This window comes from Cucumis melo, chromosome 11 (genome assembly GCF_025177605.1).
Source record: "Cucumis melo cultivar AY chromosome 11, USDA_Cmelo_AY_1.0, whole genome shotgun sequence".
NCBI lineage: Eukaryota > Viridiplantae > Streptophyta > Magnoliopsida > Cucurbitales > Cucurbitaceae > Cucumis > Cucumis melo.
In genome coordinates this window covers 33,390,231-33,405,476 of record NC_066867.1, presented here as the reverse complement: position 1 = coordinate 33,405,476, position 15,246 = coordinate 33,390,231, and the positions used below count along the sequence as shown (strand labels likewise).

The 15,246-nt window shown below is 34.1% G+C and overlaps 3 protein-coding genes across 6 annotated transcripts; 1 reads left to right on the top strand and 2 right to left on the bottom strand.

Moving 5' to 3' along the window:
* Positions 1 to 1,380: 1,380 nt before the first annotated feature.
* Positions 1,381 to 6,002, bottom strand: LOC103499006 (RNA polymerase sigma factor sigB). 2 transcript variants are annotated; one of them, XM_008461871.3, is made up of 6 exons: positions 5,544 to 6,002; positions 3,435 to 4,153; positions 2,616 to 2,846; positions 2,370 to 2,510; positions 1,997 to 2,197; positions 1,381 to 1,907 (listed from the first exon to the last, which is right to left on the bottom strand). In XM_008461871.3, exons 1-6 carry the CDS (start codon positions 5,659 to 5,661, stop codon positions 1,626 to 1,628), a joined length of 1,692 nt encoding a protein of 563 aa, XP_008460093.1. In that variant the 5' UTR covers positions 5,662 to 6,002; the 3' UTR covers positions 1,381 to 1,625. The 2 variants fall into 2 exon arrangements, with proteins under 2 accessions (XP_008460093.1, XP_008460092.1); XM_008461870.3 differs by having other exon boundaries at positions 3,435 to 4,204; positions 5,544 to 6,000.
* A 1,478-nt stretch (positions 6,003 to 7,480) lies between these two features.
* LOC103499003 (protein TRI1-like) lies at positions 7,481 to 8,888 on the top strand. Its single transcript, XM_008461866.3, has 2 exons — positions 7,481 to 7,981; positions 8,517 to 8,888. Exons 1-2 carry the CDS (start codon positions 7,667 to 7,669, stop codon positions 8,640 to 8,642), a joined length of 441 nt encoding a protein of 146 aa, XP_008460088.1. The 5' UTR covers positions 7,481 to 7,666; the 3' UTR covers positions 8,643 to 8,888.
* Positions 8,889 to 9,444: 556 nt separating this feature from the next.
* Positions 9,445 to 13,934, bottom strand: LOC103499004 (uncharacterized). Of its 3 annotated transcripts, none has more exons than XM_008461869.3 (8): positions 13,515 to 13,934; positions 12,514 to 12,703; positions 12,242 to 12,417; positions 12,099 to 12,151; positions 11,370 to 11,484; positions 10,777 to 10,899; positions 10,001 to 10,178; positions 9,445 to 9,805 (listed from the first exon to the last, which is right to left on the bottom strand). In XM_008461869.3, the coding sequence occupies exons 2-8, from the start codon at positions 12,616 to 12,618 to the stop codon at positions 9,620 to 9,622; spliced, it is 936 nt and encodes a 311-aa protein (XP_008460091.1). In that variant the 5' UTR covers positions 12,619 to 12,703; positions 13,515 to 13,934; the 3' UTR covers positions 9,445 to 9,619. The 3 variants fall into 3 exon arrangements, with proteins under 3 accessions (XP_008460091.1, XP_008460090.1, XP_008460089.1); XM_008461868.3 differs by having other exon boundaries at positions 12,514 to 12,700; positions 13,515 to 13,916; XM_008461867.3 differs by lacking the exon at positions 13,515 to 13,934 and having other exon boundaries at positions 12,514 to 12,756.
* Positions 13,935 to 15,246: the final 1,312 nt, after the last annotated feature.

The following is a 15,246-nucleotide window of genomic DNA, read 5'->3' as shown; positions in this document are numbered from 1 at the left end:
CTTAATGAACCATAGTCACAAATATAATCTTATCTAAAATCATTGAATTTTGTCAAATTTATAATTAGCATTATAATTTGGAATGGTTCTCTACAAACGTAATTATAACACAAACTCAAACAACGGTAACACATAGTTTTCAAATGCAATCACATTGACCAATTTTTGCTCGTCAATCGGACTGCAACTTTTATTTTTGGACCATGTGTTGGTAGAAATGCATAACAAGTAAACAACACTAAAAGTAATCACATTGACCCACTTTTGTAAATTAATATTAATTCATTTAATTGGACTTGAGCAATTGTGGACTTGAATTGAAGATTTATTTTATTATTTATTTTAAAAATATATGTTATATAATAGTCTTCGTATCTTTTTAGTACCGGAGAGGAAGTTCAAGCTAATTTAACTAAGATAAGCTCGCTTTGGCATATTCTTCGTTTTTTATATATCATGTTGGAGTAAGAAGTAAATATTATTACTTCTGCATTTGTTTTATTATTTTAAATAAAAACATACCAACGTGGCTATTTATTCGTGATATTTTTTCTAATAGATTTTTTTTATATATATTTTTTAACCATTAATGTAATCTATTTCAAAGTTAGATCGTTACCCAATTCTTTTAAAAATGGGTGTATTGATACAAAATGAAAAAGGAGGACGTGTCAAAAACTTCTTTCAAAATACAAAACTTCTTTCAAAATACAAGAACCAGACAAACACAACATTCAGAAGTTAGAAGTATGTTAGAGACTATTTGAAATAAAAACTCGTTAGATTGAAAAAGTTGCTTTAACTTATAAACCTTAAACAAAACAATATAAAATCTTGACTATAACTTTGTCTAGATAAAAGTATATTATAGTTATAAAAAAATTGAACAATAACCCTTTAACTTGTTGAAAGTTGCGTTGCATGGTAGAGTGACATAAGTTCAATGCAAACATAGTAACATATTTTAACCTACCTATACTTCTTAAATAACCATTTAAATTTATAATCAAAATTCCAAAAAAAAGAAAAATTATTTTTTCATTTTTTTTTTTTAATATTTCATTGGTGTTTTGAAAACATCCTTGAAAATAGATAAGAAAACAACAAAAGAAAACTCAGAGTTGGATGTGGCGTGTACAAGCCAAATAATTTTGTAGAAACAGTTTTTGTAAGAGCTAAATGATAACATCATTTTGATTGAGATTCCTTTATAATTTAGCCAAAGGGACATTTTAGTGTAAAACTGCCTATGAAGATACAAATATATACACCCAATTATTTAAAGTTTCTAGTTATGAGATTCAATAATCAGGCAACAGAACCTAGAAATTTTAACACAGCACTAATAATATATGTCCCAGGCCAGGCCACAATGAGTAATTACGATAGATTTCTTGATTGAAAATTGAATTATGTATGAACAGAAAAAGTACCTAACGTTCTGTAAACAATCAGATATTACTCTATCCTGAAATGAAAAAAGATGCATAATAATATATGTTACAGAGAAAGGGAAAAGAAAGTAAATAAAGAAAGAAAGAACCAGCCTTGTTTAAGCCTCATATCAGATGAGATAATAAATTACTTTTGGAGGAATCTAACTCTTGAAATCTGATGGAGACTCATCATGACATCAGATACTGCTGCAAATGTTTAGTTCTCTTCTTGTTTTTGAGTTTTCTGAATGCACATGATTCAATTTGTCTAATTCTTTCCCTACTTACACCCATTATTTCTCCTATTTCTTGCAATGTTTTCATCCTCCCATCTTCCATTCCAAACCTCCATCTAATTACTTGTTTCTCTCTTGGGTTAAGGGAGTCGAGTACCTTTTCGAGATCCTGCTTCATGAATTGTTTTATCAACATATCTTCAGCAGTTTCTGCTTCCGGATCGGAAATGACTTCCTGGTGAAGAGCATGAAAATCAAATAGGTCAAAGATGGTGATATTGCCATGAGAAACAGGAAAAGGAACTGAGTAGCAATAAGACGAACCGATGGTTTGAGATTTTGGTTTATTCCGATTTTCTGCTCCAAGGATCTGGGTGCTTTTGGAGTCATTAGTACTGCAGCAAGCCTCTTCATCGAAAGCCCGGCTGCTTCAGCAATTTCTTTGTCATCAGGATGTCTGCCATTTTCACTTAATAATTGCTTTCTAGCCTCCTTCACCCTATAAGTTGCTTCCACCATGTGGAACTGCCCATTCATCAACGTTGATTATTGGAGAAGTGTGAGGAATGAAATTTCTTCAATTAGCAAGTTCTTTTGGACTTCCATAGGTTAATTTTTTTTCTCCCTACTTCCACAATGAATTTGTTTCTCTTCAAAGCAATTTTTACTAAACAAATGCTGGGAAAAAGAAACATACTGGCAAGCGAATAGTCCTGGACTGATCAGAAAGAAACTTTCGCACTGCTTGCTTTATCCACCAATGAGCATAGGTTGAAAACTTGAAGCCTTTTGATGCATCAAACTTCTCTGCACCCCTTACAAGGCCTCGACATCCTTCCTGCACGTTAAAACACAAGCAATGAGTAATTTGAAATTAAAGCAAGACATAATTTCGGTTTCCATCCATAAGCATTTTGCCTGGAGTCCAACAACAAAAAAGTACCTGAACTAGATCTTGCAGATTCATCCCAGCTCCCTGATAATTTTTTGCAATCGATATGACAAGACGAATATTGCTTTTTATCATTTTGTCTTTACAAAGAGTACCATAATTTAGACGCTTCCTCAGTGTCCTTTGATTGACGCCAGCAGCAGCTGCCCATTGTGCAAAGGTTGGTTCATTCCCATATCGTTCGGCAAGCTCCTCCTGAAGCCGTTCCAGTTTCAGTAAATCCTGGATTAGGAAATAGTTGAAGCAAATATCAGAAATCAAAAGAAAGCATGGAATATAAGACATAAATCAGGAAATCAAAATTAACCCAAAATCACCATCTAAGAGCCACTGGTGTTGATCATTGATCAATAGCATCAATCTATGTATTCCAATATAGGAATCAAATTGAAGATAGGCAACTAAAATTAGATTCTATTTAGTCGCTGGATCAGACAACTTATTGGAAGTTTCAAAGAACATAATAGTGTGATCAGTAACCTTAAACTAATACCACCATGCCCGGGACTTTTGTCTGCATATCTTCTTCATAAATGAAGAGAACTGCTAGGCTGTAAAAAAAACAGAATAAAGCTAAATTTATCTAGGGTGGATCGAGTATATCCACTTCATTTGTTTCACATTTTCTATTCCCAGTTTTTCTTGAAAATTTTATCCAAATGAGATGGATTATAAAAATTACTTGAAATAATGTTTCTGGGTTACAAACAAACAAATCCAGATTTGCTATCAACTGTAAAATAGAGTTCTTATCTTACCGCGGAATTTAATGAAGACACAAATGAGTTGATTTAATTAACAAAATCAAACCTGAATTCCTTCTGACAGTTCAAGTTCTTCAGTTGCAGTAAGAAGTCTGGAGGTGCTAGTAGTTGCTCTTAAATAACGCAATGGGTCAGAGTAGTCCACTTCTTGTAAAGAACTGCGCTTCTTCCGACTGCTAGAACCAGACTTGAACGGCACTACACTAGTAACAGTCTTCTCTGCTGCTCTAGTTCTTCTCGCTTTCCTTTCTGTTTGACGCTTTGACTTTACAGTTATACTCTCAGAGAGTTCATCCTGTAAAAGTTCAAGTTCTTTTGATGTTGGCTCCACATCATCAGATTCTGTTGTGCTGGGTTCCAAAGCATCGCCTTCGATGGGGCGTTTATTAACTCCAACTGGTTCTCCTATTATGTCAGCTCTTTCCGATTCCATAAATTGAGCCCATTTGAAATGTAAAGCATCAGGTTTGGGAGAAGGTTGAGATTTTGTTCCTGCTCTGGAAGAGTTGATATTGTTAGCCAGAAGAGCTGCATCCCTTGCAACCTTGACAGCTGCTTTTGCAAGAGTAACAGCTTCAGCTGCCGCAGCTGCTATTGTAGCCTCCTCACTGGTAAGAAGTGTAGAGGCTAGACTCGATTCAACTGCACCTAAATAAGATCTTAGTCTTTCCACAGAGACTGAGTCGGTGTTAGTATCAAAAGGAGGCAATTTAAGTCGATCCACATTGAGTGTTGTAGCTGTTCCGGTCGATGTTGGTGGTGATGCTGCAGACAAGATACATTGTGTCCTTAAACTATGAGGATCTCTCACTTTAGCTGCATGATTAGAAAATTTATAAGAAAAGGTTTTCAATAAAAATCTTTCACCCTGAATGAACTTCTTGGGTTATAGACTTTAAGTCTGTTTGGATTGCCTTCTAAATGCTTAAAAAAGTATTTTTAAGAGGAAAAAAAATGTCTTTGAGGAGTGAAAAAGTCAACCAAACAGTCCCTTGGTAAAGATGGATCATCAATATAATCATCCACTAAAACTTTAATCATAGAGTCAGTTGTTTTAAAAGTGTTTCATAATAAAAGTAGAAATTGACACACAAAACCTCGCTTCTTACTCTATCATCATCTGGAGTAAAAAATAGTTCCAAATTTCATATACTTGAGACTTTCCTTACTTACCACTGTAGATAAGAAATACCAACTCAAGACTATGCAATAAAATGTTTAAAGAAAACAAAATGAGCATAGCTCACCTAGCAACAATTGACCAAGAGGTTTGTGTTTCAAATATCTCTACCACCGCTATTGTATTAAAAAATAATAGATGGGGTTGGGGGTGGAGTGGAAATGTTTAAAATGAGGAAGGAGGTCTTTGATTGGTCTTCAGGAGTTCCAAAGTTGGTCTAAACTTTTTTCTGCATTGTTGGATACTTTGTGTGTGACTATAATTGATCCGTCACCTACAGAGCTACACCTAGCTAACATTCTGCTCAACTACTATTATATACATCATTGATGATAATTTGGGTGTTATGCTGAACTGCTAAAAACGTATACTTTCAACCAAGAGATCAAATATTTGAATCTCTCCACTCCATTTCACATGTTATTGAACTCAAAACCAATGATAATTTGGATAAAGTATAGACTAATTGAATGACTGGTTTAAAAAACTACTTTCATCATTATGTTTCCTTAGGGTATCTTTTTGTTTTTTACTATAATTTTTTTTCTCTGAAAATTGGATTGGACATATTTCCCAATCACTCCATTGGGCACCCATAACACATCCTAGCAGTCCAAAAGAAAGAAGAACATTCTGTCATTTAAAACAAACTTACACAATACTATTTGAAAAGGTAAATTTAAATTTCAATCATATTCAAACACAATAATAACATCGATATCAGCACCGTCTGAGAAATGTTTTGATGTAAACTAGAACTTAAAGCCTCGCGCCACCTAAAACAAAGAATGTCAGGACAGAAATTCAAGCAATGCAACTCAAAAACTTGAACATATGGCTGAACTTAGCAACTAGCAGAACACATTTTACCCCAGCTCGACAAGAAAGCAACCCAGAACACCAAAACCCCATTTGAACAACACGGGAAAAAAGGTAAAGAAAGAGAGAATGAGAGAGAGAAAAAAAAACACTCACTGTAACTGGAATAAGCAGTAGGAATAAAGGAATGATGGTGAGAATTATTAGCCGCGGTCTTGAATTGGATTGAGAATGTTTCGGGGTGGCACTTGAATTGGGGAAGTAAACACGACATCGCCCTGTTGATGTTGTTCTTCTTCGAGCTCCAACTGGATTTCTGTTACTCTGCAACTGTGGCGGACATAAATGAAGGCATTCAAAAATGAAGTACCCAGAAGGGGAAATGCGGTGCATAAGAAAAGGGTTTCATTGGGAGCTTGAAAAATGAAGATTGATGGAAGGTTTCAAAGATGGGGAATTGAGTTGATTGGTGAAGAAGAAGAAGAAGAAGAAGCAATGGAGAATGGGTTGAGAGAAGAAGAGGAGTGGAGAGGAAAACTTGTGTTGGTAAATTGGCATTTGGAGGTTTTGTTGATAAAACAATGGATAAGACTCCAAAGAGAGAACAGCCACTTTGCCTCTCTCCAACTTATTTATCACATTCACACCCAAAGGAAATCTACAAAAAAGGGAATTTTACACAATCTTACCTACAAAAATGAAATTCATTTGTTTCAAAGAGACAGCCTTCATTTTACTTCCGATACTTCCAAATATATATATGTGTGTGTGTTTTTATCATAAATTTTGAAAATATTTTCATATATATGTATAACTTAGAACAAATGTATTTTATATTTATTGAGAATTTAAGACTAAAATTCAACCAATCAAAATGGGTTGGAGTTGAACGGGTTTTACAGTGGAAAATATGATATTTTACTTTTGTGTTTTATTATTTATTCATTGAGTTTTAATGGAAACATTTTCAAAATCAATGGCATATATTTTAACTAGTGGAGCTATACAATTACAATTACTATTGATAAGTAGATTAAGTTATTTCGAGCGATTTTTTTTTCCTACCATATCTTAGTGTATTAAAAATGCTCGATTATGTTTTTTTTTCTAAATAAAATTGTTAAACATTGTTAATAGATTATAAGGATAATAAAACAAAGAAACCTCAAAGATTTAAACATCGACCTCTTATCTTTTGATCCAATGCATTAACTAGTTGAGTTATACAACTATTTAAACTTTGATAATTATTTGATTATTTTCTTAAAAAATTAAGTTAATACTATATTTTTTAAGAAGTGAGACAAAAACTACCATAAATCATCAATCTACCTAATCCAACAACTAAGTGATCATCAATATCATATTATTCAACTGAAAACTTAAAATTTTAAATTTATACGATGAAATGATTCGAAGTAAAAAAGAAAAAATCAAAAGATTCCAACGTAAAAAATATTATGCATGTGGTCTATATTTCATAAATGACTTTAAATTTGAAATTTTTTTTAAAAATGTCTTCAATTTTTGACCTCTTTATCCTTTTGTGTATTTATTTATATTCAATTTTAATATATACTTTGGTATTTACTGAACTACTTTAATGATAGAGAGATAATTCATTTATCGTGGAGAGATAAAATAGGTTAAATATCATTTTTTTTTTCATTTTCATTTAGATAGAACAAAATGGTATTTAATACGTTTTTTCTTTTTTTTTTTTCTAATTTTCTATATTGTTTCTCCTATTAATTTTTTTTTTTATTGTGTGATATATTGAGTTGTTTATTTGATAATATATACTAATAAATATATTTAATATGTACTTAAATACAATGGATTTTACAGTAAATTGTTGATTTTTCTAGCGAATTCATAATTATTTTGAAATAAACATTTGAACGTGTTTGCAAATATCATAAACAACATAGGGTATATATATATATTTCAAATACACCGAAATAGAAAGTTTAGTGTTTAGGGTATACATCGACATCAACTAGATGTTGAGAGAATTTGGAGATGAAAGAAAGAAAGAGCGGAGGAAATGGAAGATGAAAGATTTTTTTGGAAAGAGGAAATATTTGAAAAAATGTTTGAATACAACATTGGGGGAGAGAACGGGGGAGGACGGCCCATTTCTACTGGGCGGCCCAATTCCTTTGGCTCATTCTCTATTTAAAAGCTCTCGTTCTCCACCATTTCTACCAAGTTTCAGACTAAGTCGAGCGGAAGCGGTCAAAAACCCTAGCAGTTAACGTCGTCTTCATCGGAGCAAAATGGCCTCAGGTCTTAGCAATGGCACCAGGTTCTTCAGAGGCTGCAAAACTCTCTTAGATTCTCTCAAACCCACCACTCAAGCTTACTCTTCTACTCCTGCGGTCTCTTCCAAGAGTAAGCTAAAACCCCCAAGTGCCGCCGTTTCGGGCCAAAAATCGAAAGCCGCACCAAAGAGACAGACGAATTCTTCGGGCGGGATTATGAAGTCCTTAAAAGTTTCTCCGACTCTCGCTGGCTTCCTTGGCCAGTCCGAGATTTCGCGCGCTGATGCCATCAAGCAAATATGGTCGTACATCAAGCTGAATAACCTCCAGGTTAACTTTATTTCTCTTTTGTTCTAACCGATATGGCTATTTTTTAAGTATCGCTTTTCTACTTCCTTCTTTGCTGCAATCTCTTCGTTTGCTTTGTTATTTTAACTTAGCCTAGAACTTGAGGATTTGGGTGTTGTGTTCATTCGTAGTGTATCAAATGTTAGTTCTCTGTGAGCCGAATCTCTCTTTCAGACCTCAGTTGCTCAACTGAAGGTCTCTGGAATGGATGTTCTGAATTTGAAAACTAGGTTAAAGTATAGGTGGTGAACCCTACTATTCTTGAATCAAATAATCTATATACCTGTTCGCAAGTTTCGGTGAATGCATTCATTCAGCAGTGTCGTTTAAAGGATTTTGCTACTGTGTGACGTTTTCTTTTCACATGGATTCGGGTTTGAGCTCTGCTTTGAAAAAGTTAGCTGCTACATAGAGCTGGGAGGGAGAAATTAGAATTTAACGTAGTATTGATTTCTTTTTTGGGAATTTGGAAGATTTTGCTGATTGATACACATGTATATAACATTTTGATGTGCAGAACCAAACTGATAAGAGGCAGATCAATTGTGATGCAAAGTTGAAGGCCATATTTGGTGGAAGAGAAAAAGTGGGAATGCTTGAGATTTCAAAATTTCTTTCCCCTCATTTTGTGAAATCTGGTTAACCTAAGCTTTCTGTGCATTCATTGCCTTAGCTGTTCTAATACTTCTCTAAACCTCTCTTCCAAATCCTTGTGATGTTTTGTTATGTTCTATTAGGTTTTGTTAGGTTTTGTTTGGTTTTGTTTGGCTGATCCTATGACATCATCTTCGCCATTTGGTTTTACTCAGATTTAGGAAGAGGGGGTGTTTCTTGTTTAGACATTGTTGACTAATAGTACTTTTCATTAATTAAGGAACCTTTTTCAGAATTCGTAGTTTTTTCTAGTCCAAATTTGTAGACTTAGGAAACCATTATATTCAATTTGAGAATTTAATTTGGATTATCTTGAAGCTAAAGCAGGTAGACAGAAGTTTTTCCTATTTCATATATACATAGATACATTTTGGAGAAGTAATGATCGTTGTGGACTTAAAAATTGATATTCGTTGAGGTAAATGCAATTTATTGGTAGGTTGAATGTGGTAATTGTAATTATTAATGTTAACTTAGCTCAATAATTTCATTTCTACAATCAGTTGAAAAGATGGTAAATGTAATTTAACGTTAACGTGTAAATGTAATTTATTACTTGAATACTTAAAATTTCAATTATGTGCAAGATCTTGAAGAAAATTATGTTTCTAAGTTGATATGCCAAGTAACGCCAGAAATTCAAACGTACACAACAACACTCGAAATAATAATAATTATCTAAGTGAACCAATCCTAAAAGCAAGTTTATACTTTCTAAATTTGTTTTCGAGATTATAATTGAAGAATTCATAATTTTTAGCATTAGCCTTAGATCATCATAAACAAAGGTATGCTAGAAAGAACACACTCTCTTAGATGTTATTATTATTATAATTACCATATATAGTTGAGTTAGCTTTCAAGCTTAGTAGCCAAAAACGTACATGGCAATTTAGCATGGATGAAAGGAATTAAAAAAAAAATTAAATATTACTAATTTGAGAGTGACTATGAGGGTAACAAGATTTAATGGAGAAGATGATAAACCCATTGATCAAGAATAGCAGGGGAACCATACCAGGGTCTCAATTCATCATCAGATCCAACAGGGGAATGATAGACTCCATCGAAGCTAATGTTGATAGCTCCCTCCAAATGAGCTGACACTTCTGGAACCACCCCATCTCCCCATACCTCACTCTCCCCACACACCTGATCCAAAGCCAAATATGCACAGACATTCTTATTTTCGTTTTTTGTTTATGATCAAGGATATTCAAACTTTTGACTTTCTAATTAATTACTATCTTAACAAGTCAAAATTCTTAAGTTCACATATTAGGTTTTAACACGGCTCAATAACTCACATTCATATACCTTGATCTGAATGTATTTCATTTTGATTACCTGCTTGTATCCTTGCCCGACAAAGCGAGAGCGTAGTGACGTCGCCATTAAGTCAGTTGAGTTACTACTGTCGTTTGTGATGGCTAGTTCTGGAGTTGGTTGGTTGCTGGAGATAGAAGCAGCTGCAAGAATGGTGTTTGCATCTGAGTCACCAAACAAGCGAGCGCCTTGGATGTATCTGCATTTGGCCGTGGTCGACTCATTGTTCACAATGCATGTTCATAAGTTAAATTTCAGGGAGTAAAGACTGAAGTTTTAACATAGTTCTCTCAAGCTCCTGTTTTCCTCTTTCTTTTGGATTTCTCTCTGTGGCATATCTAACTCAAAGTTTCTCTAACTTCTCTCCTCTCTCTATGTATAATTCCAACCATCTCTTTTCATCTTTCCAGCATATCTCCCTTTTCTCACTCTAGCTTTTCCTTTTAAAAACAAAATTGAAAACACAGAATATGTCTAAGCTAGATTTTCAATACAAAGCTTATCACACCGCTTTATCTTCATTTTTAAAGGAAACCAAAAACCAAGAGATTATATATAGATATAGCCTATCATTTTCTAAATAATTTTGCTCTATAATTTTTAAAGGACACAGTACTGTACATAACCGTATAACTTTTCTTTATCTTGTTTGTAGACTCAATCTTTTCTGATAAATTTGATAAGTGAGGTACGAATTTGACACATAAAGAATAAGGTTACACTGCCACCGAAGGATGGAACAGGTAGAATTCTTCAGCAAAGAAAACAGAAAATGAGATCTCAAAGTTTCCACTTACCTTCCTGCTATACATACAAATTTCAATTCAGGATTGTAACCCGCTTTTGAGCAATTTTTGTCCACATAATTCAGAAGCCCCCTCGTCTGGTCAATCACTCCTGGCACACCTTTTGGAGGCGGCCTAAGAAAGATCCATTGTTTATTTTGCTGGTATTTAAACGTGAAAACTTCACAAAGCTCTAGATAATAAGGAACAATAGGACATTCATTCAAACATGTGATCCATCATTCTAATGAAAAAAGTTGATTTATGTAATAAAGGTACGTTTAAGTTTCATGTTGGTCCATAGACTTGGAATATATCGATTTAGTTATTGAATTCTTAAAAAAGTTATCGTTTTAGTCTTCATCATTGTCATACCGCTAATATCCAACTCCACCTAATGTTTGCCTTAGCTAACCTAAATGACTTCATTAAGCAACATAACATCAAAGAGTAAAATAATTATGTTTAAGAAAGCTTAAAGTATAACACGAAAATCTTAAAAGTTCATCAACCTAAATAAAATGATCCTGAAAGATTGTAAACTAAAAAGGAGCTTTAAACTTAAAGAAGAAACATGTTAAGACTCAAGATAAATATTAACTTACAGGTGAGGAGTCCCAAGAGTCAGCAACATGGAAATTTGAGATATACCAAATTCTTCCATGTAGACTCGTGCAAGCCATCCGCCTGCTGAGTGCCCGATTAAGGATAAAGTCCCACCTAAAGATTGAGATAATTCCATCTTAAGAAACTGTCAATACATTGTGATTGCTGTGAATTTGTAGATGAAAGCAAAAACTCATGAAAGACAGCAAAAAAAGAGTAAGAGGAGGAAAACAATATTAGTTAAGCATTGACAATAAGATTCTATCGTATCATTTTCCCATCTTTTCCTAGTATACAAACCAATATGCTTACTATTTACTTTCCACTTCCAAGATCTATCCCGGAATGCCAAGCCATTGATTTAAATTATGCATAATTGAATGATGTTTTGCTATGAACTATACTGAAAAGCATAGTCATGCCTATAGTTAACTGCAGAGGATTATGGAGTCATTAGCATTCAATGGCATGTTTTCCACCATTTGAGTTCAGCAAGCAAATGTCTGTTCCTTGACATAGTTTAACTGCAGAGGATCAAATTGGAACTGTTTATATAAACGAAAAATTGTCCCTATCTACTTCATTGCACCAACTTCCTCTAATTTACGTTAACCCATGCATATGAATAGTTTTAAAACAAAATTCCAATAGAGTCTAAATTGGCTCATCAAATACAAAAATAACTATAAAAAAGCAGGGCGAGTAAAGAAAAAAAATGAGGCAAACACCTTGAGCTAACTCCTTGGCTTCTTGAATTGCTTCATCTGTTTTCTTCAGATACCTGCTCACCAGCTTAAGCAATGAAGCAGTTAATCCATCAGATTCCAAACCAAAAAATACCTAACTCACACCTAAACGACAGTGGAAGTACCAATCTAGAACAGGGCGAGGACGGAGAGTACCGCGCCAGTAATTAGGATCAAGCAATCCAGCAGCATTTCTCAGCCAGTCAATTCTCGACACTTTAACAACCACAGAGTGAACACCATACCGCTCTTTCAAAAGAAGCCTCAATTTATCGTAATCACCCGAGTTGTTCCCCAAACCCTATAAAACACAAAACAAAATTGAAATCAACTCTATCGCTGTAATCCGAAATTTGAAATTGAAACGGAAAGAGAGAGAGAGAGAGAGTAGTGTTACCGGAAGGATGACGGCAGGGCGGAGGGAACAGGAAAACTGAGAACGAGAAGAAGAGTGGAATGAAGGCTTCAAATGTAGAGGTGAAAATGAAACCGCCATTGCCATGGATGGAAATTTATCCACAGAATCTGTAGCTCTTTGTCGATGGCGCGAGTGAATTGGGCAGTAAGAGGACCCAACGGCCTATCTGCTGGGAAATTTGAGAGAATAATCCAATTGAAATCCGATTTGATGTCAATTTAATTAGGAAACATATTTTAGAATTAAAAATTGAATATTAGAATAATAAAGAAATTTGGAAATTGCATGTAAAGAAAAATAAAAATAAAAGAGTTTGTTAATAAGTAAATAATCAAATTAAAATTGGAAAGTTAATGTTAATTTAGTAAAGAAATAAGTGGACATTTTTGTCAATACTTTCTAAAATAACATTTAGTCCTAAAACTTGTTATTTGTATGTTTAAAATACAATTTTAGTATAGGTGAATTTGAACCAGAAACTCTTATCCATCCTTAGCAATATGGGTGAAGGTTGAGTTTTTTTTCACTATAATTTCTTTTTGTCTAGATTGGATTGGACATATTTCCCAATCACTCCATTGGGCACCTGTAAAACAACCTAGTAGTTCAATAGAAAGAACATTGCGTCATTTATCACAAACTAACACGATACTATTTGAAAAGGTAGAGTTAAGTTTCAATCATGCTTGCATGTTCAAACACAATAACAACATCGATATCAGCGCCATCCGAGAAATGCTTCAATTTAAACCAAAGCTTAGATGCCTAACAACCACATTTGTAAAGCTTCGCGCCACCTACAGAAATTCAAGCAATGCAACTCAAAAACTTGAATATATGGCTGAACTTAGCTAGTGATCGCAACCCATTTTACCCCAGCTCGACCACCAAGCAACCCAAAACACCAAAACCCCATTTGCACAGCACAGAACAAAAGGTGAAGAGAGAGAGAATGAAAGGAGCAAAACAAAAACGCTCACTGTAAATGGAATTAGCAGTGGGAAGAAACGAATGTTGGGTGAGAATAGTTAGCCGCGGTCTTAAATTGGATATGTTGAGAATGTTTCAGGATGGCATTTGAATTGGGGAAGTAAACACGACATCGCCCTGTTGATGTTTTTGTTCTTCGAGTTCCAACTGGGTTTCTGTTACTCTGCAACTATGGCCGACATAAATGAAGGCATTCAAAAATGAAGTACCCAGAAGGGGAAATGCGGTGCATAAGAAAAGGATTTCATTGGGAGCTGGAAAAATGAAGACTGATGAAAGGTTTCAAAGATGGGGAATTGAGTTGATTGGTGACGAAGAAGAAGCAATGGAGAAATGAGTTGAGAGAAGAAGAGGAGTTGAGAGGAAAACTTTGTGTTGGTAAATTGGGATTTGGAGGTTTTGTTGATAAAACAATGGATAAGACTCCAAAGAGAGAACAGCCACTTTGCCTCTCTCCAACTTATTTATCTCATTTACACAGGAAAATTACCAAAAAGGGAATTTTACACAATCTTGCCTATAAAAAATGAAATTCATTTGATTTAAAAAGAAAAAGCTCATTTCACTTCCAATACTTTCAAAAGAAAAATTATCTAGAAGTATTTTTTATCATAAATTTTGAAGATATTTTCATATATATAACTTTAAACAACGACGAACAAGGATCGAAGAGGTCTCAGACTATCAAGAAAGTTTTAAGATTAAAATTGAACAAGTTCTAAATGTGAAAAAAAATTGATATTATAACCTACTATTTTATTATTGTTTATTGAGTTTAATATCCATTAGATTAAAAGTGAATAATTTATTCAGCAGTGTCGTTCAAAGGATCGAATGCTATACAGTGTGACTTTTTCTTTTCCCATGGGTTTGGTTTTGAGCTCTGCTTTGAAAAAGTTAGCTGCTACATAGAGCTGGGAGGAGGGAGAACCTTAAGAAAGTTCTCTTGATGACTAATTTTGAGTATAAATACTTCCATCGAAGTTCAAGAAAGGCTAAACCAGGATATATTTTTCTGTCTCTTAATCAAATGAAATAGATATGTTGGCTACGAGTTTCTCAAGGGCGTGAGGTGAATATGCATTTGCACAGATTATCAAGCAAAAGAAGCTTAATTGAGCTTTTCTTACCTTGCCCTATAATGTGGTTTTTTTTCCCCCTTGGAAACAGCATAGAAGTGAACCACTTTAGCTTGTCTCTGCTTCATCAATTGACATTGTGGTAAATGCATCAATATATTGCCGGTGTTGAGCAGTCGGAACAGTAGTTGTCTCGTTTCTGCCACGCCCAAACCAATCAGTCAAGATTAATCTAATGTGTATGCGATGCTAAGTATTCCATTAATGGAGTCAACTGTAGGAATCAAGGGGCTACTCCGATTCCAACTTCAAGTGGGTGTTATAGGTCACCCAATGTTTAGGAGTCCAATAATAATATATTTAGGGTTTTCAAACAATATTATTATTTCAAGACCTTCTTGCCAATTTACTGTTTATTGTTGTATTTAATTTTTCTTATCCGAATTAAAATGGTCTACACTCTAAACATATTTTTATAATCCATATATTAAAATAACCAAGCTCAACCTGAAAATCTCTCTTTTTGTTTCATAGTCAGAAGTACTCTCTTTCATGAGTTCCAACAATAGGAAGAGCTCTTCTCATTGTGCACGTTGAATAAACCCTTTTCAGTTCTTTCAGAGTCAGACTTGGACAAGTTCTA

Excerpts from the sequence above, each read along its gene's own strand:
- LOC103499006 (XM_008461870.3), bottom strand. The coding sequence starts at position 5,661 with ATGTCGTGTTTACTTCCCCAATTCAAGTGCCACCCCGAAACATTCTCA. Across the intron at positions 2,847-3,434 it reads AACTGTCAGAAGGAATTCAG|GATTTACTGAAACTGGAACG; the intron begins GTTTGATTTTGT and ends TTCCTAATCCAG. Across the intron at positions 2,198-2,369 it reads CCAGGACTATTCGCTTGCCA|TTCCACATGGTGGAAGCAAC; the intron begins GTATGTTTCTTT and ends ATGAATGGGCAG.
- LOC103499003 (XM_008461866.3), top strand. The coding sequence starts at position 7,667 with ATGGCCTCAGGTCTTAGCAATGGCACCAGGTTCTTCAGAGGCTGCAAA. Across the intron at positions 7,982-8,516 it reads TCAAGCTGAATAACCTCCAG|AACCAAACTGATAAGAGGCA; the intron begins GTTAACTTTATT and ends TTTGATGTGCAG.
- LOC103499004 (XM_008461869.3), bottom strand. The coding sequence starts at position 12,618 with ATGGCAATGGCGGTTTCATTTTCACCTCTACATTTGAAGCCTTCATTC. Across the intron at positions 12,418-12,513 it reads GCCCTGCCGTCATCCTTCCG|GGTTTGGGGAACAACTCGGG; the intron begins GTAACACTACTC and ends TGTGTTTTATAG. Across the intron at positions 12,152-12,241 it reads CCTCGCCCTGTTCTAGATTG|GTATCTGAAGAAAACAGATG; the intron begins GTACTTCCACTG and ends GCTGGTGAGCAG.